Below are 22,973 nucleotides of genomic sequence, written 5' to 3'. Positions count from 1 at the left end.
AGCTCAATATTTAAAAATATTCAGAGCAGAAAATTAATGACTGGTTGTAGTGTTCTAATACAAATTTCAGTAAGTACTGCAATGGGCCTCAGTAGTACATGAATCATTCAAGCATATATAGTCTGGATATAGTCAGTCTGTACAGAAATCACAACTTGGCAGCTGTACATTTCTGTTGGTGTGATAGAATGTTGTATGTTTGACGCTCTGAAGACTGCATAAGTTCATATGTGACACAGTCCATTTAAATTTCTTTAGCTTTTGCAAAGACTGCTTAAGGTTCATATTTAGTAATACTGGGATATGAAGTAATCTTCCAAAATATTTTATTTCTTGTCTTATCACATATGAAACCATAGTTAGGTGTGTCCTGGTGCAGCATAAGATGAATGAAGGCTTGGCATCTGTTTTGTCTCACCATCTACCTTTGCATTTTCTATCGTCTGAAATACTTGTGTAACATAATGAATAAAGTCTAGGTCTTTGCTTCAGCCCTTTTTACCACTAATTTTGCTTGAGAGGTGAAATTTTAGTCTCTGAGAAATGTCCTGGACCACTGCCCAGTCTTGTTTGTATGAAGCCAATTGGTGGCTAGTGATCAGTAACTGTGAGCACCATGCTTCCAATATTGTGCTAAAACACTCTGGAAGATTCTATAAGGTAGATGCATCTTTGTGATTCTATATTAAGACTCTTTAAAACCAGCTTTTCTGTTCTTTTGCGTGTTTTGAGTACACTGTTCTCTCCCAGATGCAGACAGTGAAGTTCCTCTCCATTTGACTATCTTATGTTTTTTTAACTTATTTTCTGTCTAGGAATGTTGTTGTGTAAATCCTATTGGCCACACACATCACTACTAATGTTTTAAGTAAAGAAAAGTGTTTTCCCATGCACATTCCCTCTTTCTTTTTCTCATTAGTCTTAAAGGTTATTATGTATAGTAAGTATGTAGCTGTCCTGTAACCTGCTGTGTGGGAAATATCCAACTACACGAGTTATGTTCCTGATCAAAGTGGAATAGAATCAATTCTGTTGCTGTGATGCACAGGAGTTCAAAATTTATATGTTTTTCTTTCTGCCTTACATCTCAAATAATCTGAGAGAGTAATACAAGAAGGATGTCCTCTTGTGTCAGGCCATCGGAATTTAACCTCCTTCATATCTAATGCTGTCATAAAATCTTAAAGGAGATGGAATGAATCAGGGGACATAGGAATCCAGATGCAGAGATGGTTTGTGCAAAGCTTTAAAAGTTCTTAAATCTCACCGAACTTGTCATCATTTATTGCGTCTCAGTACAAATATGAAAAAGAGTTTAGTCAAATGTGGCATTCATAAATACATGCACAGTGAAAATGGGAAGTTTTGTGTGATTATTCAGGCATGAAGTCCTCATCTGAAGACTGTATATTCTTTACCTCTGATCCTCCTGCAGATTTAGTAATGTGCTTTAAAGTGTTATTGTAACTAGTTGACAGAAAGTCACCCTGCCCTGTGTTGTCCCTTAACTAATTGAGTGCAATTAGGAAGACCTCACAATTTGAGATTTATGAAGGATCAAGTATCTCATGCATAAAATAAGAGATGTCTGGCTTAAATATGCTCAGCAAGTGGTATGGATGAACAGCTGACTCATTCAGTAAGGGAAGAATTACATGGCAACAATAGCATATGTCTTGGAGTTCCCAAAAGATCCTTCCTTCTGCAGCATCAGTGAATATAGAGGCTGAATGTAATGTTTTTGGGTTTGTGTTAGTGTGTGGTTTTGCTTTTTTTTTTAATAAGCACTAACTTTTGGTAGGGTAATGTTGCTCTGAGAATACATAACACCAAGGACAGGTGCAGGAAGTTTTCTGCAGTGTTGCAATCTAAGGGCAGTGAAGATAATTTAAACATCTGCTTTTGGTCGTCAGCATCCATCTATACTCCATGATTAATCAAAAAAAAGTGCTGCCAGTACAGCTTATTACAGAAGCTAATATTTGTGCTGAATGAAAAGCAGGCTGTTAAAAACAAACAGGAAACCTTCCCAAAAGCAGCAGCTGAGTATCTTCTGTCCTCCCTCTTTGGTTCACATTTCTAAAACTTCAATCAAATTTTCCACCAGATTTTAAAAACAATTTTTCTCCTAATTTTTTGTTGTTGTTGTTTCAGATTGTCTTTCTATGTTGAGAGTAGTAATACAGAGGTATACTTTTTCTTGGGCTTATCATTACCTGTAAGCTTTTTGTGTACTCAGAAGACAAATGATTTAGTGGGCTTTGCTTAAAAATGAATGTGTATGAGACCAAGTCCCTTTACACCTTAGTATCTATGCAAAGAGGTGCAGCCCCCATATCCCTCTTTGTTTTGGTTATGGTGTTAGAGGTTTGTTTCATAACTGGCAGGAGCGTGTATATCAGATGTTTTGTCTTAATTAAATACAACTGAAGTAAACTTTAAAAGAATACAATCGGTTGCCATGAAACCTTCTACTCTGTGCGTAGACCTGTTCATGAGGGAGTAGATCATGACAGGTTTTAACATTTGATATAATTTCAATGGTTTTATTTGTTCTTTTGCCTTCATCTCTTATGTGCTGTTAGTATATAGACTGGCAAATTAATAGCCTTGTTGCAATGGAGTTTGCAGTCAGTACTATTCTCCACACTGAAATCTTTTGAAATTATTAGAATTGTGAATCTTTTTTAGTGAGAAAGCTGAAAATTCTGATAAAGCCTTGGACATTTCACTATACCAGCTGTTCCTTATCTTAGAGATAAAGGACTGCTCTGAAAGAAAAAGCTCATAGCTATTATAAAACTGATTCTGGCTACTTTTGTGCTGAGAACATGTTCTTTTGCAAACTGAGTTCTGTTTTGGGAAGGTTTGTAGTTAATGATTCCCCTTTAATGTGTGAATAAGTGATAGTAATTTTGCTTTCAAGGAATTGAGGAATTGTCTGGCCTGACAATCTCATCTCTTAAGCTGGTAGAATTCCCTGCCTGCCTTGCTTTCAGCTACAAGTATACAGTGAATGAGAGAATATGAGGTTCTCATATGTGTTTCTCCAGTGCTGTAAAATCTGAAAGACAAAGGCCTTACTAAATGTTTGCGTATCATCAAATGCTTTTTTTTGAGGAACATTAGGCTTCTGCTCCATTTGAAAATTAAGATGGAGAGGAAAGGGGAAAGCCATGGGGATTCCCTCTTTCCCCTTTCAGCTGTTCATTGTTTGTGGCTGGTTTTCTGACAGGGCAGGAAGAGTACTGCTGATGAGGAGGACTATTGTTACAGAGGCTTCAGTCTAGGAAGAGGTGTGCAAAGTAAGCTTCAGTCTGCCTTGCCACATCTCCTGTGTATTCTGTGCATTGGTGTATACTTGTGTCCTTCTACTACAAGGAAAACATTTACTATAACTTTACTATTAGCTGAATGTGTATGTCATCCTTTCCTGTGGTTACCTCATACTGCCAGAGTGTGGCTCTTCTACTGTAACTTATATTTTTTTTTTCTTTCTTTTTACCACTGCCAAAGTTTCAATTGTTTTATTGACATCCAAAACATTTTTAGCATCTTGCAGTAGGCTTGTGTCAGCTAGGGCCCTGCCAAGCCACGCAATAGATTTTTTTTTTTACTTCTGCAGCCCTATTTCAAGCACAAACTATTTTAAAGTCTGCCAGGTCGTTTTAAAGTTCTTTTTTATGCTGAGGAAGAGCTCTTACTCATTTAATACAGACTGGCTTTTCCATCACATCTTGGAAGTGGAACTATTCTGAAAGTGCAAGTTTTTCTCCCTTGTATAGTTTTAAGAAAGCTATAGAGAAGAGGCAGAACCATTTAAGACAACTTGTATTATCTTTTGCTTTGTGGAGGCAGCATCCTTAGTGTGTTTCTGGATGGGTGTTTTCTGTTCTGGGACATCAAATTCAGTTTACCTTCTGGTTTGCCATTACAGGGCAGGGAGGATGTAACAATGTCCTGTCTTCTGTTTCACAGCCTCTTTCAGTCACTGCAAGACAGTGCTTCAGTGGCATTGAAGATCCTAATGTCTAGAGAAAGCAGTTTGAGTGTTTCTCTTGCTTTCATATAGCTTGTCCAGATTTGATTTGCTTGAATGTTCAAACCATTCTTAGAGAACACTTAAGGCTTGTTTCTCTTTCTCCATTTCCTCATTTGTTTCTGTTTGTTATTGTTTCCATGCCCTTCCCCCCCTTTATTTTTCACCTCTCCATCTGAATCTCTTCTGACATTGCACCTTGTGTCTTAAATGAGTAGTTATTTAAACAAATGAAAAAATGTGAATTCAGCAGTTTTTGTTGAGGCTGAAGGTCCAGCAGGAGGACTTGAGAGGGGAAAATGTTCTTTCATTTTCAGACACAGTCTTCAAAAGGTATCAACTATAACAAGATATGTAATGCATTTTTATTATCTGTTTCTTTTGTATATCATGTGGAACTATGTGGTATCTAGGGATGTGTTTCTGGAAAACTGCCCCATAGTGGTAAATACAGCAGTCAAAGTAGCTTCAAGAATATCATGATGAACTAATTTCCACATGCAGCTTGTAAAAGCCAGTGAGCTAGTAAACTTGAGGAGATGGTCCAGCAAAACATTCTGGTAGCTTGGTGATTACTATTATAGATTACAGTAATTAAAATGTAATTATCTCTTCCACCTACTCTCTTCCTCTATTTTATCTGTATTATGCCTCTCCTTCTTTTCCTCCTGTAAAAGCACCATCTCTTCAAGATTTAGGAAGGTTAGATTAACTATGTACATTGAGTATTAATGCTAACTAGAATGTTACAGGTCTGCACTTTACAATAAATTAAAATTACATGGATGCTTTCCTTTAAACAAAACAAAACACACACAAACCCCAACTCCATCTGGTTAAAAGGCTTTATAGATTATGAGTACTAGTGTAAATGTATACAGAAAGTTGATTTCTTAGTTAAATATTATAATAAAAGGATTATAATTCTGCACTTAGGCCTGTAGGACACTCCCAAATGAGTACATTGATTACATGTTCCCATTTTGTTTGAAGCCTCAGGTTTTCTTCTGTTTCTGTCCATCTGAAAATGGCTATGCTGGTAAACATTTTGATAAAGAGGACCCTTGCATGGTCTGCTGTGCTGAGGCCATTTCTGCTTGTACAACAGGTCTGCCTTGGTGCTTGCTCCATCCCTGTGCTCTCTCTCTCGATGTGTTACCAGCACGCCTACCAGTTACCATGGCCTGTGTAATACAAGTGGCTTTTTTCCTCACATTGTGTACCTTTTGAAGATGCAGTGTTTTCTTTCTGGAATTTAGAACATGAACATTACCTGGCTACAGACAGCTATGAGGGCTCATGATTAGAATAATAGTCCTTGATTTGCTTTCTGTCCCTCCTGTAATCACTGGAATGTCACTGGTCTAAGATTAAATATCTTGAATGCTATCAAAGACACAACAGTGGGATATAAAAATGTGAATTCCCTCCATCCCTTCCTCCCTCCCTCCGTCCCTTCCTCCCTCCCTCTCTTCCTCCCTTCCTTTTGTAAGTATTGTACTGTATCTAGCTTCATTAATGTAATTTAATTAACAGTTTCTTTTATTTTGTAGTCTAGACATTATCATTGTCAGGAATAATAAATATACATAACACCTTCGTGTCTCATTGTGACAAGATGCAATTGCTTCCTGTTTATCAGTTGCCAAAAAAAACCCCAAAACCAACCCAACAGAAGAACAACCAAATTTTTTTTTTAACTTCTTGGATTAAGCAGTAGGTCTTGTAAGGTACAAAATTATTTATAAATTGATTTGCATAGCTTAGCTGTACTTTGCATGTTCTTCGGACTTCTTTGTCATATGTTATTTTTTTGTGTGTGTATATATATATAAAATTACATGACGTTTATAGGTTTTGGTTGAATCCCTGCCTGGTGCTTCAGAGCTAACCATCACACAGGCCACTTTGTGAGACTCTAGGAGGCCACTCCTTCAGAGTGGCTGAAACAATGTTTGTTTGCTACTGTCCTCATGCTTTTTCTTCATAATGTTTCAGCTCATCCACCATATACCATGTGCTTTAGAGTGAAATTCTACCCACATGAACCCTTGAAGATTAAAGAAGAGCTCACCAGGTATTTTGTTTGTTTGTTTGCTTGTTTGTTTGTGCATTTAATGTACATTGTTAACAAGCTTAAAATAAGACTGTTGCATAGGGTGGGGTTCTTACTATTTATGCTAAAATACTGGAGTAGACACACATTTTACACTACTGATAGCTTATTTATTTATTGTGATGTCTATGAATTTTTAAAATCAGTTTAAGGGTACTTTTATATAACAGAGAGAAAACTAGTGATGCTTTTGAAGAACATTCAGAAAGACAGGCAGTGGTCAAACGACTGAGCAGGAATTATTCTGACTCTTCCCTTGGCAAAGATTGTGGTCTTGAGTAAGTTTCTTTTGTGTCCTGTTATTTCCTTTTTTTTTTAGTTTGAAACAAGCTGTGAAGTTCAATTCAGTAATGGCTTTAACTCTTTCAACGGGAACATTAATAGCCTCACTGAATTTTCTTGTGGGTGTCTTTAGGACTGCAAGCAAGACAGTATTTTTAAAGTACTGATAGACCTTTAGCAAGATGATGCAGAGGTGCAGTGTATTTATATTTGTAAAGTACAGCTACTTGAAGCTAAGAAGTCTTACTGCTAACAATGGAATTTTCCAGCCTTTGCTGTGAAAACACACCTGTGAAACAGATCAGTCATATTTAATGAATGGGAATTTTGTCTTTACTTGCCCTTGTGACTATTCTGTTGCTCTAGGTATTTTTTCAAGAAATGGACTTGGGGGAAAAATGTGGAAAAGTAGCAGGTCTTTTGACCTCTGCACCAGCTGTACAGGACTATATGTATGTCTTACCGTGTTAGTTAGCAGGTGACACTGCCATCCAGTAGCTGCATATTGCAGAAGCACAGAGTGCCTGAGCACTTGTTCCCTTGAGTTCCTCATTAATGCTTGTCCCCAGCCCTGCAAATTCTTATGCTCACAAGTCACTTAATGAATGAGATTGAGCCCCTTCTTTTTGGTCTCACACTGAAAGTTTCAGGAACAGCTTGTGTTCTCGTGAATGGTGTGTTTACAGTTTGTATAGAGCAGCTAGAATGTGCAGGTCATATTATAGCTGTTTATCTTGGGTGAAATACTGAAAACAGGTTGTAAACCAGGAAGTCAAAGGAATTTCATTGTTTGCTAGTGTTGGATAAACATTCCTTGGATGAACATTTACTTTTTATGGGACAGAGTTTGAACTTCATATAGACCTTCCTCATTCAAGAACCTTAATTAACTTAATTTTTTTTTTCTTTTAACTACTTGGATACCCTCACAGGAATTTTATTGAATTATGGCGCCAAGTATAGGGAATGCATCTGATGTGAGCAAATGAAGTGTAGTCACATAAAGTGCTTCTGAGAACTTGCTTCACTGTCTAAAGCAGAGGATCAGATTCAAGATGTTGCTCTTTGAGTTAGATTTTTTTCTTAAATAGCAATGATTGGTGAAATTCAAAAAGAAAAAGGTCCCCTAGTATTTGACAGAGTACAGTCATGAAATCTTGGTAGCTAGTTGGCTTTTTGATAGTTTTATTTTGTTTTTTATTAGTTTTCTCTGCTCACTGGACAATCACATATTTTTGCAGTGTGTGCTTATGACTATTTGAAAATAAATTAATAATTTTGTCATCCTTTGACTTAAAAGCCATCTTTACTACATACAGTCAGATTAGTTATAGTAACAGTGCTTTGCATTTCTGCTACACTCTATTCCTAGGCATGTCACAGAGCTGCTGTCTTCCTTCTTCAACTGGGTAGAAATCTGATGACTGTCTGTAGTCCCCATCTAGATAATGAAATTAAGATACAGTAAGACTCATCCTGTTGCATTGCTATACGACTCTTTGATTCAGGATATTAATTAACCCTATATAAATCCTCTATGTGGATTATTGTTGATACAGTCTTTGTAAAAGCTTTATAGGAATGAATATTTAATAAAGTACCTTAGAGACATCAGAGAGACATACAGATCTTAAAAAGAGCTGTTTTTCCTTTTTCTGCTCCTCTGTGGAATTATCTGATATTAAAAAAAAAATATCATCTTTTAATACATGAAGCTGTGTATGTATGGGGTAAATAATTTGATTTCTGTGAGAGTAGTATAACAGATAGAAGTACTAGTCACAATTTAGATATCACTTGTAGGAAGAGAACTGTTACCTCAGATTACTGTTGCTTCATTTCTAGTCTATGTTTTGTAGACTGGGCAGGACTGTAATCTTTGCATTAGTCTGTGGTTTTACAGGTGGAACTACTTTTATGAAATTAAGATGGAGAATGACATAGCTGAAAGTATCCCTTTGTCTGTGATATTCCAGAAAAAAGAAACAAACTTAAGAGCCTGCAAATGTGTTCACAATGTTTTTGGAGGCCAGGAGTGCCATGGGCAAAGGATGGAGCTATGCGCTTGCCTGTCAGTGCGTTTCGTTCCACTGCTAAGGACGCCTGTGAATATTGTTAGTCACATTATACCATTTCAGCTTCATACTTTCATCTTCCCTCATTTTAATTAATGATTGCCTCCCTAGCTGTACTTTTGATCTAAAATCAGAGCTTGCCTCTGGATCTTAAGGCGCTTTGAGACACTATTGCAAAATAAGGAATTCTGTGGACTCAGGATAAAATTTCTGCCTCTTGCTGCAGGAGGTTCTGTATGGTCCCTGGTCACTGTTTTTTCTAGAGTCACCTGGTGTTTGGGTTAAAATTCACAGGTTAACTTCAGTGTCCATGGGGGTTGTCCCTTTGAGCTCACTGGTTTCTTTAATAGAATCATAGAATGGTTTGGGGTGGAAGGGACATCAAGGACTGTCTAATTCCACGGAGTCCTGGCATGGGCAAAGACACCTCACACTAGATCAGGCTGCTCAAGGCCCCATCCAGCCTGGCCTTGAACACTTCCAGGGATGGGGCAGCCACAGCTTCCCTGGGCAACCTGGGCCAGCGCCTCACCACCCTCATCATCATTTTAATTTAAATCTTCCACCCTCCAATTTACAGCCATTCACTCCTGTACTGTCACTACCTGCCCTTGCAAAAGGTCCCTCCCCAGCTTTCTTGTACACCCCTTTCAGGTACTGGAAGTTTGCTATAAGATCTCCTCAGAGCCTTCTCTTCTCCAGGCTGGACAAGTCTAACTCTCTCAGCCTGTACTCATAGCAGAGGAGCTCCAGCCATCTGATCATCCTCATAGCCCCACTCTGAGTCCGTTCCAACAGCTCCATATCCTTCTTATGTTGAGGATTCCAGAACTGGACACAATACTGCAGATGAGGTGTCACGAGAGAGGAATAGAGGGGCAGAATCACCTCCGTCGACCTGCTGGCCACACTTCTTTTGATGCAGGCCAGTATATGGTTGGTCTTCTGGGCTGTAAGCGCACATTGCCAGCTCGTGTTGAGCTTCTTGTCAACCAGCCCCACCAAGTCCTTCTCTGCAGGGCTGCTCTCAATCACTGAAGATTGCCCTGACCCAGGTGTAGGACCTTGCACTTGCCCTTGTTGAACCTCATGAGATTCACATGGGCCCACTTCTCCAGCTTGTCCAGGTCCATCTGTATAACATCATGTCCTTCTGCTGTGACAACTGCACCACTCCCCTTGGTGTCGTCTGCAGACTTACTGAGGGTGCACTCAATCTCGCTGTCTGTGTCATTGATGAAGATAACAAACAGCACCGGTCCCAGTACGGACCCCTGAGGGACACCACTTGTCACAGGTCTCCATCTGGACATCGAGCCATTGACCATTACTCTCTCAATGCCACCATCCAACCAATTTCTTATCCACCAAACAGTCCACCATCAAATATGTATCTCTGCAATTTAGAGAGAATGGTGGTGTGGAGGATGCGTCAAAGGCTTTGCAGAAGTCCAGACAGGTCACATTCATTGCTTTTCCTGTGTCCACTGATGTGGTTACCCCATCATAGAAAGCCACAAGGTTGGTCATACAGGATTTATCCTTGGTGAAGCCATGCTGGCTGACTCGAATCACCTCCTTGTCCTCCATGTACTTTAGCATGTCTTCTAGGAGGATCTGTTCCATGATCTTCCCAGGCACAGGGGTGAGGTCGGTAGTTGTCAGGGTCATCTTTTCTACCTTCTTTTAAAATGAGCACAATATGACCCTTCTTCCAGTCACCTGGGACTTCTCCTGGCTGCCATGCCTTTTCAAATATCATGGAGAATGGCCTGGCCACCATGTGAGCCAATTCCTTCAGGACTCTGATGCATCTCATCAGGTCCCATAGACTTATACATGTTCAGATTCCTCAGTCCTCACAGACTCTTTGTAATGATAATAGACTATATGAAACCTGGCTTGCCGACAAAGTCCCAGTCTTTATGTACTTTAATGCTTAACCTTCTTAACTCATCTCCTTAACTCATGTTAACATGGATTTAGAAGATTTATCCTTATTTTTGGTACTGCTGTTCTCTCAGTGGGGCAGTGAAGCCATACATGTTTGAAACATATTTGAGAAAGACTAGAGACACACATTTTAACAGATAAACTAATCAAGTATTTTTTTCAATGCCTTTTAAAAAATTATGATGAGAAAGTGGCAAGGATTTAACTTATTTTGCTCAAATGATTGGGACACCAAATTTATTTCAGGTGAACTGGAGGCTCAGCAGATTGCAATACAAGCAGTGAACGTAGATTTCTTTTCAGAGTTTGTGTAGTGTTTTAAACAGAATTAGATGCTCAGCCTTAGTAGAAGAGTTATGTTCCTCTGTGCTGAGACCGTCTCAGAGGGTTCGACTTCTGCTTCATGTGTAGTAACTGGAAGATGTCAAACTCTTCTGAGTAGTACATTTGTGGCTTTCTAGGTCTGACTGTCTTACAGGTGGTGTGAAGTCAGAATAAAGTACTACAGTTTCAAAAATGCCAGCATTTAACTGACTTCACTGAGCAGCCGTAATGAGAGTAATAACTACTACTTTTAATTAGGTAATATCAACATGACAGGCAGGTCCTCAGATCTCCCTTGTTCCCTGCCATGCATACTTGTAGAACATAATTTTGCTTACTTTTCTTGTTAAACAGGCATCTTCTCTGCAAATTTTTCTGGCTGATATTACACAGGATTGGGGTAGAAGTCTTGAACATACACGTTTTTAGTGTTACCACTAATTTTTTTTTTTTCATCTTTTTGTTGTGTTCCAGCTGGTTTTCCATGATAGGCTTGATAATGAGAGGAGGTTTTCTTCAGCTATACGCATGGAACCACATGCAGAAAAAAAAAGATATTCGAGAGTTCTCTGTGATGGTCAAGATTATTCAGCATGCAAATATACAAAATTGCCATGAAGGAAGTTTTAACTACAAAGGTCATTCAATCTGCAGTACACACTGCATTGCACTAGCTCTCTAGAAAGCACAGATATTTTGCTCTGTGCCTCTCTTCACTGTTCTTTGATCACAGGTCAGAGCCCTGACAGGGTCTACAGATAGGAAAGTCTGAGAGGCTGTGCACAAACAGAATAGGGACAGTCAAAGGAGTGTGAACAGATGGATTCAAAGACTGGTCACATTTTGGCACAGATTTTTATTATGCTATTTCTTTTCAGTGTTCTTGTTTAGGTAACAAATAAATCAGTGTTTATTCTTTCTTATGTAATAAAGCAGCTCAAGGCCTCATGCCTTCTTATCTACAAAATCCCTACATTATACTGTGTATGTATAATTAAAAAGAGAGAACATAAAGTCGTTTGAGGTCCCAAAGGATTGATCTAAAATGCTACAGATAATTCTGTATCAGCTGTAATCCATGATTATTGTAGAAAAGACAGACCTAGAAGAGGGCATGGGTGAGTAGCTGGCAGAATTAACCAAAGATGGATTATTGCATCTAGTTTTCATCATGCCCTTTTTACGTAATCCATATTTCCTAATCCAAGAAGCGGTTCTTCATCACTAAGGTTGTCATAAAATAGTGTAATGAGTACTTTGATACAACAAAAGCAGATAAAAAAAGTCTTTAACTGGAAGTCATAAAATTACAAAGACTTGAGGTATGTCAACATGGTATATTCAAGAGCCCAGAGTGAGCTAGCTTGGGCAAGGAAAACAATACAGCTGCATTCCTGCAATGCCTGACTAGTCATCACTCAAACAGCTGTGCTTGATATTGCCTTGTGTTGGAAGAACCAGGTGCTTTTCCCTCCAGAAGCTGGAGGACAATTGAAGTTGATAGTGGCCCAGGCAGTTATTATTGCTTGAATGTTACACTGTTTATTTGCAAGTTGAAAAGGCGTGCAATATGTTCATCATTCCAAGGGTAAGCCAATATGCAGTGCCCCTAGTTCCTTATTCCTCTGCTAGAATTTGGCTTGTGAGTGATCAGGTGGATTGAAAGTGCAGTTGTTGTACTGACATGACTGTAGCATGCTTATTGCCATGTGTATCTGTTTTATGAATGTTATGATGGGTTTAACCCATGCTAGTGTGAACAAAACTTTCATACTGTTCCAAAAAAAAAAACAAAAACAAGAAAACAAATAGATGATCTTCTCACTCAAATTCATGAAAACATTTCTTGAGTTATTATATTAGGAATTTAAAAGATTACATTCCTGCCTATTGTGTTATTTTCTGTATCTGTGGCTCATGAATTTGTCTGATCATTCTTATTCTGGACTCAGTAATACTGTTTTTCTTCACAGCCTCCTGATGTAGTTAGTTCACTACTTGCTGTGGAGGGTACTTTTTTTTTTTTTTTCTTCCTTAAGCAATTTTATGGTTTCAATGGCTTCCCCCTATCTCTGCTATCTCAGTATTCAGTGAGTACCAGTTCTATGTTTGCCTTTCCTCCTACCCTTAAGATTTCAGAAGATTCAGCCTTTACACCCCATAGTCATTGTTTCTCCTTGTAAAGGAGACTTTTACTCATTTCAGTTCTTCTCTGTATGGAGCTTAACTATGTCCTATTTAGGATGTAGAGCCTAGAACTAGGTAAAATATTTAAGATGTGATAACACCTAGGCTTTAAATAGTGGCAAAATGCCTCTCAGTCTTGTTCACAATATCTTTCCTGGTGATGTCCAACCTTTTATTGGCTTTTTTGGCTGCTAATGTACACTGGGTTGATGATTTCAGACATCTGTCTGTGATGACTCCAAGATCTATCTTACAGATCTGTGTTTTATTGGTAGCTAATAGTCATGGGTTTTCTTTAGTTTATAAGATATCAAAATCCTTCTCAAATATTAGTACATAGAAAAGCACCTTATCTAGGTGGCACTACAGAGCATTAAAAAAATGCTCTCTTAGTTGGGGTATTACATATGTAATACTTAGGGTTTAGGTTAGATTCATAGACTTTGGCAGGAAACTAGTGCTCCTGTAGTGTACTTGATGATAGCTACTGTACAAGACACAATGCAAAGTTAGCGTCCAGAATAATGTACATAAAGAACTCATAAATTCTGTTTGGAGAGGTGGGCACCCAATCCAGAAATATTGTAAACACGTGCATTTGTCCCCTTCTACTCTGCACCTGGGTATGCGCAATACTATGGGAAAGAGCGGTGCAGTTCGAAGTTAGACGCCATGCTGACATAACAGTTTTTGAAACATTGCTTGACCTCTCAAGGTGACCATGCTTGTCAGCTGAAAAGGCTGTGACAACACTGGGAGAAATGCTTGTTAATGGAATAAGATGTCTGAAGTGACTTAATTTGTGGTTTGTCCACGTAGTTATCGCTGTGGCCAAGCTTTCTTACCTTACTGAACATCTTAAAATAGATAAATAAATTGACTGTTAAGCAGTTAGCAACATGGTCTCTGAAGGGTCATGAAGCCTGCTTGAAAACAAGAGTAGATATTGCTGACTTTCATCTCCAGTTGCGGGAAGGTCTTGGCTAACCTGGAGTCATCTGTGTTGCAGACAGATAATAGATGGAAATGAGGTTATTCCAATGACAGACATTTAGGAGTGTGAGCACTGAAGCATACATTTACTAGCTTGCTGGTAAGCCTGAGTACTTAGGGCTGTAGAGCAGGCTATAAAGTTGTGCCAGGGCTCAGAAAAAACAGCTGTGGTGGAAGGACACAAGAAGGCAGCAAAATCAGATCTGATTTTGCTAGTTAGTTCTATAAATGTAGGCAATTTTAAGAACATGCATTAACTTTTCTGGATTCAGGAGTCAGATATGCATTTATAGGTCTTTGCTGACCTGGGTCACAAATTGCTTTGTCAGGATTATAGGAAATGTCTGAGGTTGCAACCTTCAGGAAAGGTTGCAACATTGTCTTTGAGTCCAAAGTGCATATATCACTTCCATTTAAAAAGAACTTCTTAATGTCTTGTTCTTTTTCTAGGCCGCCTTGAACAGTATACCACGCAACCTGCAGTGTAGGTGGTCTCTGAAAAACACATTCAGAATCTCTTATTCTGCTCTCCATGGGTATTATCCTGCCCTTCTTTTAAGTGCAAGTGCTTCCTTTACGTCCTAGCCAACAATTTCTCCAGTGGCTGTTGTGAACTGTGCTCTCTGCCTCCTCTTCCTTCTTGACTGCTACCTTTGGTCTTGGAGATGTTTCTTTCATTTTTTTTTTTTTCCCTCAAGAAGTGAAATAATTCTTTGGAAGTGCAATTTTGAACCATTTTATTAAGGATTTCAATTTTCAAATGCATGCAGCAACTCGCTAACACCTTAGTGACAGAAAAAATGAATTTAAGCATTTCTACATAAATATTATTAGGGTAACAGAAAGCAAGATACACAAACAGTTGAAGAGACCCTCCCTCGCCCCTCAAACAGGCGATGAAGCACTGCAACAACAACCTGGCTTTCACATAAAGGAGAGAAACAGAGCATCTTTGTCAGATTAGCAAGTGCTAGGGATTATATATTTTAAAGTAAAGACAGATGAGTGACATCTATGGCCCACATTTGTGACAGATGCTAACTTACATGATAGCTTGTGTTCAGCTCTGTCTTCCTAGGATGATCACTGGAAAGGAATTGGCTCTGAGGTACAAATATTCTTTTCCCTAAAATTGTATCTTGTTTGATGTTTTGGTTATCTATCCTTTGCTTACTCACAACACTCTCAGCAAAAATTGAATATGTATTTGTGTTTTACCAATTGTTATAGAAAGGAAATATTCCCTGCTATGTTAGGGTGACAAGGCAATGAAAAGGATGTTATCCTGAAGTTGTAGAAAAATAATAATGGAAGTTTTCTGCTATTTTATTTTATTTTATTTTATTTTATTTTATTTTATTTTATTTTATTTTATTTTATTTTATTTTATTTTATTTTATTTTATTTTATTTTATTTTATTTTATTTTATTTTATTTTATTTTATTTTTCTGAACAGTTTACAGAGGCAGTGATTTAGCTTAGGCAATGGGTAATAAGACATTTTTATTTCCTTCGTGTAATTGATAATAATGCATAAATTGACAGTTTAGATTGAAAGAGTATATGTTATATTTTGTTGTAATGAAGCTAGCTTTGGAGGGTATTTTTTTTGACAAAATTTGGTAGTTTCGTATTGCAAACAGGCTTAAGCAAAAAACTAGTATAATATCTGGTTTTATTCCTGTTTGATTGTTTTCCTGAGGGGATAAAACCATGTATTTTTTGTCTAAGATTAGCTCAAATAATGGAGACTATTATGGATGCAGAAATTTAATAATGTCATTGAGGCTCTTTGATGCTGGTCTGTAACAAACTAATTGCTTAGAAATGCCACAAGTATGCACGCTCTCAGCCAAACTCCCCCCATTCATCTTTAAAGAATTTTAGTTGAATGCGTAAAAATGAGATTTTGCCCTCATTGTGAGGGGTTTCTGTTGATGCTGCTGTTGTCTTTGATCCTAAGTTCTGATGTACTTAGTGACTCACCAAAACTGTTGTATTTATGGCTGTCCTATATTAAAATAACTGGCTTTGAGTTCTACTGAAGTAACTTGTGTTTCCAGGTTTGTTTTCAGAAAATAGCTGTATATTCGGGGGGGGGAGAACTCCCTGCCATCTCACTTCAGGAATCTAACGTAATTTTTGCATAGCATTTGAGAGAGAGAAAGATAGAGGTTGCTTGACTCTTGAAGATGTGCTTTGAGTCAATTCTAGGCTCTAAAGATCATTATCTTGTAACAGATGGTCAAGAGGACATCATTGGTGCCCAGTGCTGTTGGATGGTAAAGAATTTCCTGCAAAACTGATTTTTCTTCTTTTAAATACAAAAATATTCTTAGAAAAGTAACTGTTGATGATGTTTGATTCTATCTGTGCAACTGGAGAGTTGGACCTAGCATGGTCCGGAGAGTTCAAAGTTTTAGTTCTCATCACAGCCTTATATCTGCAAATGTAGGTTAGGACCAGTGGGTTAATATGCTTTTCCAGAAGCCTATTTACTATTGTATCTCATTGTAGTAATTTTCAAACTCAGGAACCACCTAGGTGTAATGCCATTGGAGATGTGTTGACCTTATGTTCACACAAGCCATGGTGTGAAATCTTGAGGTGCCCTGTCACAGGTGGCTTTTTTGATGCTTCTTAAAAGGTTAACTCAGTTTGGCCTCAAGCTCATGATTACTTGGTAGAAAAACAGCCTGTTTTTTCACCCTGGCAAGACTTACCGAAGTTTAGGATGGGGACTGCTCCTTTGCCCAAGTTATGTGTGGTATCTGTGTCGGTATACTGAGCGTTTTGCAGTAGGCTGCCATTACAGATTAAAAAATGTTCAATGCATCTCACTGAGGCCTTTGTGCCACCCTGATGCAGTTCTCCTGTGCAAGCTACCTTTATGGTAGCAGTACCAAATTATGGAAGCAAATTAGCGAGCTGTTACTGGGCACTGATTACAGAAAAAAGAAAAAGCTCAGGGTTGGAAAGGATCTGCAGCATCAAGGAATGTCCTGAAGGTCTGTAGAGTCACTGATACTGAGAGCACCCTCTAGACAGTCGACTTTATCTGGCTAAAGCAATGCTTAAATGGTTTGTTTTCCCAGAGGTGTGAGGCTGCTGAATCGAATGGGTGTAACCAGCCAGGTGGTTGGAAAAGGAAGCAGCGAGTGAGTCCCTGGGCTGAGTTGGTTCATCTCTGGAAGGCTGTTCCCTGGTGGAGAAAAGGAAAGAGAAAGCCATGGCCTTGTGGTTGTGCCCCTCCTCTTGCTATGAGAAATGCTGCTCCATGGAAGGAGGCAGGTGGCAGTAAGAAGGAGCCTTTTGTTTTCTTCTCCCCGGTTCATACAGAGGAAGAACAGCTCTGAGAGGAATGGGAGGGGTTCTCCTCAGGCAGGTCCCCTGTGCCTGCTGCTCCCCTGGGCCTCAGGAGTGCCTTCTGCCTCAACACTTCGTCTAGGATGTTTTGCAGTCTCTCCAATGTGGTTTTTTTGTCTACAGGGATAGAAAGATTTCCTTGTGTAAGCCTATGTTTAATGAGAAGGGAAGCACTCAAGCAAACTTACATTGCTGAAATTTGTTTAATATTACTAATGGGCATCATAACAGCTGTACATTTTAAATAAAATACTCTCCATGCTATCTGTTAGTGTATTTTTGTCACTTCTGCTGTCGTTATTTCATTGTTATTGAGAAAAATCTCTTGACTTACATTTAGTTTTTCCTGTGGTTGTGCTTTGCCTCTTTTTCCTGTCATTAAAGTAGCAATGTAGAGGTCCAGAAGATTCGCACAACTGATTTCATGCTGTTCAGTCTGTTATAAAAGGCACATAATTCCTAGTCCTTTACTTATATTTCAGATACCTCCTGTATCTACAAATAAAAAGGGACATTTTCCATGGCCGTTTGCTGTGTTCTTTTTCTGATGCTGCCTACTTGGGTGCCTGTATTGTCCAAGGTAAGTAAGTACAAGTAGCCTTTTTAAAATACATAGCTCATAAGCTCATAAGTGTGTTCAATGTAAAGATAGTCAAAACTGTTGTGGGAATATAGCTAGCAATAATTTTTTCCCCAGTAATACTGTTTCCTTGCATTGACATGCACATAAAGTGTTTTCAGTAATTTGGTCATTTAGCCAACTAAAACCAAATTGGTAATTGGAAAAAAAAATGAAAACAACAGGTTCTCTTAACATTTTGGTGAAAAAGTATGATATCAATATTAGTTTCCAGTTATAAACAAAGCAAAATTCTATTCTGAATAGCCTATTCCATTTGAACTACGTGGAAAAAAGTGTCCTTTCTTATGGTAAAGGCCTGTGTGGTGGTGAAATGCCTGGCAAAAATAAAATATGTAATTCCAAGGAAAGGGTACTTTTTCTCTCTCTTTTCTCTTCTTTTCTTTTTTTTTTTTTTTTGATTCTCGTCTTCTCCCCTCCCCATCATTTCCTTGGGGCCAGATTAAGATATATATCTTGGGTTGCACTTAGCTGGATGCCTGATTAGGGACTTTGTATGTGTGGAAGTTTCTTTCATTTTGCCTTAACATGAATGAAACTCTTAGTGCATTTTAAGGTAGCATATCCAAACCAAGCCTGAGTGTAGATCTTATTAAAAGAGATGTGTTTCAAAAATAAAAACACGATTTGGGTACTGTCTTTTTGGAGAGGAATCAAATACTGTAGGCCACCTTAAATAATTTTAACAGCCTGCATTTCTCTGCTGGAACAGAGAACCAGTCCCTATCAATGAAAATAAATCAGCGTGAAAAAGAGATTTGAAGTGTGTTGTTTTAGTTCTACCTGGTACTAGAATGACAGGTACTCAAGGGGGGAGCATTCCCTATGCCTCTGTTTTACAAAGCATGTTCCTGACACAGAAAATAGTTAAGGAATGCAATTACTGCTGCAGTTAATAAATCATGAACTTCATTTGAATCTCATTGATTGAAGTGGCAGTTACAAGGATTTTGTTATTTCAGTTAGTTATCAGTCAGAGTAGTATTCCTTGAGAGATGATGGATTCTTACTCATCATGGAACTGTCTTGAATTACACTATATTTACTGGGCTTTTTTTTCCTTTTAAACTAATGTTGCTGTTGATTTTTTCTGTTTTGTTTTGTGTTTTGGATCTGTTTAGCTGAGCTTGGCGATTATGATCCTGATGAACACCCAGAGAATTACATCAGTGACTTTAAAATTTTTCCCAAGCAGTCACAAAAGCTCGAGAAGAAAATAGCTGAAATGCATAAAAATGACTTCAGGTAACTTAGAATGCAGTTTACTGTTTCCAAGTACTGGATGTTAACTTAGAAGGTCTGTCCTTGGATTATAATAGATGCTCTGTTGTCTAATATGTTGTATTTGAAAATGCGGTTTCATCTTAGTGGGATTTCTTTTCCTGTTATTATTCATTAATTATAGGTGATTCCTGCATGCATGCTGGTAATTTAGACTGCATTTGCTCGAAATGTAGGTCTGGTTAGTACGAGCAGTTCACACCGTGAGTGCTGCTCTGACTGATTAATGGAACATTTCTCATTTAGGGATCACACTTATGACTTTTGCTGTGAAATTTCTGTATGTAGTGAAATTATAAGTCTTGATATATCCCAACCTGACTGGAACTGTAATTAAGTTATTTTACCTGTCGGTCGTTAACATAGTGTGAATTGCACAGAAATGTATTTAAATAACTTCTTTAGAAGACTAAGGTGATGGGATTCAGAACTCTGCACATTCTTTCTTTGTCCTAAACTTTCAATAATGTGACAAAGGGGAATGGAGAAAGATTAATCAATCTTCAGGGACACATTTAATTTTGAAACCTGCTGTATGGTGTTGCAGGAGTGTAGTGTGTGTTGTGCAACTATACCCTCTTCAGGATTTTCAGTGAATGACATGCACGGTAGTCATGATGTTAGATTGCTTGATGCCCTGCTTGTTTTCCTTGGTTGAAGATAGTCCTCAGAAAACTTGAAGAGAAACAGGATGTGAAGGAAATCAAATGAAAGAATACTATTAAATATATATAGATCAAAGACAATTTTTATTCAACGATTACAAGGTTCTTTGCACTTGCCTAAATCACGTGTTTTATTATCATATTATGATATGTAGCAATTAAGGCACAGACCTCGTTGATGAGGCAACAAGCAAGATTACCTTTATTGAGAGGATGCAAACCTTATACAGTGTTTCTGTATCCAGTCAGCAGCTACCTCAGTGAATTTCCACCTGTGAGAAACCCACAATTACAGCAATAGAGTGCAACCCACTATTTACCACAGATGTGCCCCTTATCTTTGTTTTCTGTCTAATTCTGTCTTTTCTTATTAACTCATGGGTCTTAGTAAATATTCCAAGGTCTCAACGAACTAGCAAGCATGAGAACAGCGGCCACTTGCTCTGTGCTTGCTGCTAATATCACAGGTATGCCAAGGCATCGGCTGCTTGTCCCAGTGAAATCTTTCATGCCCGCAATGATATGCCAGTACTCTGCTTAAATATATAAATGCTATTTATGCAAAAAAAAGATTGTGAGACACCAAATTGGGAATGAAAAGTTACCTTTCAGAGGAGTTAGAGCATAAAACATGCTTTTTTCAGAAGCCTATCAAATATGTTAACCGCAGTGCAACGTTTATGACAGTCAGCTTGCCAGAATTAGTATGTCTTCTCTGTTTTCCTTCCAATAACCTATATACTTTGTTTATGTTTCTTTCATTGAAATACTATTTTAAATAGTCCAGCTATATCTGATGTTTTTAGAGCAGTCCAGGCTGCACTTCAACAGCCAGACAAACAAAATTTCTCTTACTTTCAGCATTGTTCCATACAATGACTGTAGATTGCCAAAGGATAAATTCAACTGTGAAAACCCAAGATCTTCATCAATTAAACTAAGGTGCAATGGAATAGATTTTGATGAATTCATCCTTTCAAGAACAGGCTGGTCCTTCGTTTAAAGTTAGGAGAAGGGGAAGAGAGGGTGATTAGCCAAAGCTGGTGGATTTTATATTTGATAGCCCTGGGTCAGGTGTATTTCCTGTGTTGTTTTTCCCTTGTGCGTAATTCTGCTCATCCATGGTGAATTTAATCTACTAGCTTCTCTATTATGAATAACCAGCCACACTTTTTAGCTCATTTTTTAAACTCCTCCCTGCTCATGTAATGTCCCTGATTCTACGACAGTGAATGTTACAAGCCTGCACACAGATCTCTGTGGGATTCTCCTAGTCCTGGATTCCTCCCATAAGTTGCTGCTCAGCATGTGAAGATGTCTCCTGAATTTCTTTATTAGTCTTGGTGGTGTACACTGTTCATTACTGCTGTTTAGAAATCAAATGGTATAAACCTGACTTCTTTTGCTTGCAAATCCGCTAGTTCCTGCAAAGAATTCCTGGAGGTGTTGGAGACATGACTGTAATTTATAGCAAAACTCGCCTCATATATCCTACTTATATGTATGTATTCTTTAATTCTCTTTCTAGTCTAGATTTTACCAATTTGTATGCTATGAATTTTAGGCTCAGTGGTTTATAGCTGTTTGTAACTCTCAGGAACTGTTTTCTTTCTTTCTTTTCTGTTTTCTTTCTTTCTTTTCTGTTTTCTTTCTTTCTTTTCTGTTTTCTTTCACTTATGTTAGCGTCTGGTGTGCCTTACCTATTTGCCTGATTACAAAGAAAGTTTCAGAGCTGTCTGGATTGCTGCTATCTGACAATTTTCCACTGTAGCTCAGTCTTCCCAAAACTGATCATCCTATTACGGTTTTTTTTACATCAGACATTCACTAGTCACGTGCAAGTTTTCCCTTTTTCCTGGGCTTTAGTCATGTGGATCTCTATTTTAGGAGTACCAATTAATAAATCATGTCGGTCATGTAATGATTTATATATAGAAAGGTCCAGTGCTAGATGATCAGATTTCCTTATCTAGCTGGAAAAAGATGATTAGAAAAGAACACTGTGTTTCTGTCTGCTATAGATCAGCACATCTGTTTCACTGCATTTGGCAAGTTGAATTTTCTGATAAGCATTAATACTTTGCTTCTCAATGAGTATTTTTAAGAATGCTACAAAAAGTTCCCCTGGTCTTTTTTTAATACCATACTTGAGTGGTGTGTTAGCTGAGACCTGACCTGTGAGGAGAGCAGAAGAGACTAAGAGCCATTTTAATCCAACTGCTGTTGTGTTACCTTCAGCAGAATAACTTCTGAGTTTCAGCACTGCAAGTGAGTCTGGTTCTTTGTTTCTTCACATGTGTAAACAACCAAGGATTGTGGCATCTCTCTCCTACAGCAGGCTCTGATGTAACCAAACCCTTGTGGCTTGGAAGGATCCAGTTCTTCATTGGATCCTGTCTTGGCATTCTCAAGGCCTGCTTACTGGGCACATTTTTTCTTTTGACCTACAGCATGATGGAAGAATTTTCTTTTTGAAAGGCATATGAAGACAGTGACAGGAGTGCTTGGGAAGCAGTGGTAGGGTACTGTGACAATTGGCAGTGTCATTTAGAAACCTTGTTCTTATTAAGTAAAACAGGTGTATGACATGGTGCCCCTATTTCTTATCCTTTGTGGCTGTGAGAACATCACTGGATTTTAGCAAAACGTGACCTTTTATTTGGCTTTCCACTGCATTTAATTGCAAAAATATCAATGTGACAGACAGAAATGCATGTCAGCTTTATTAAGCTATGATTAATTGTCTTGTGAATTTTAATTAACTATTCTTCCCTAACTGAAAAATGGAAAAGTACAAGAATAATTTCATTGAACCGTACCAGTGGCGGGGCAAACACCTGCCTTGATTTCATTGCAATACATATGCTCATTTTCCTGTCACTCCATGTAAGTCCTCTTTGAAATATGGTATACTCCTGGGAGGTGAAAAGATAATGCTCTTATGAGTTAAAATCTTAGAATATGTGAGGATTCACTAGGAACTGGTGAGACTTGGACATTTGTTCTAAAAAGAATTCGAAATAAATTCAAATATTATGGTTACAACAGAGT

The 22,973-nt window shown here is 38.2% G+C and overlaps 1 protein-coding gene across 4 annotated transcripts in view; it reads left to right on the top strand.

The window, feature by feature from the left end:
- Positions 1-22,973, top strand: part of FRMD3 (FERM domain containing 3) — a 141,124-nt gene that overhangs the window by 77,512 nt on the left and 40,639 nt on the right. For all 4 annotated transcript variants that reach the window (XM_069879980.1, XM_069879981.1, XM_069879979.1 and 1 more), the window contains exons 4-6: positions 6,038-6,116; positions 17,819-17,916; positions 19,098-19,221. In XM_069879980.1, the coding sequence (XP_069736081.1) occupies positions 6,038-6,116; positions 17,819-17,916; positions 19,098-19,221 (301 nt within the window). The remainder of the gene's footprint in view (positions 1-6,037; positions 6,117-17,818; positions 17,917-19,097; positions 19,222-22,973) is intronic.

This window comes from Phaenicophaeus curvirostris, chromosome Z (genome assembly GCF_032191515.1).
Source record: "Phaenicophaeus curvirostris isolate KB17595 chromosome Z, BPBGC_Pcur_1.0, whole genome shotgun sequence".
NCBI classification, from domain to species: Eukaryota; Metazoa; Chordata; class Aves; order Cuculiformes; family Cuculidae; genus Phaenicophaeus; species Phaenicophaeus curvirostris.
This window is presented reverse-complemented; position numbering and strand designations above follow the sequence as displayed.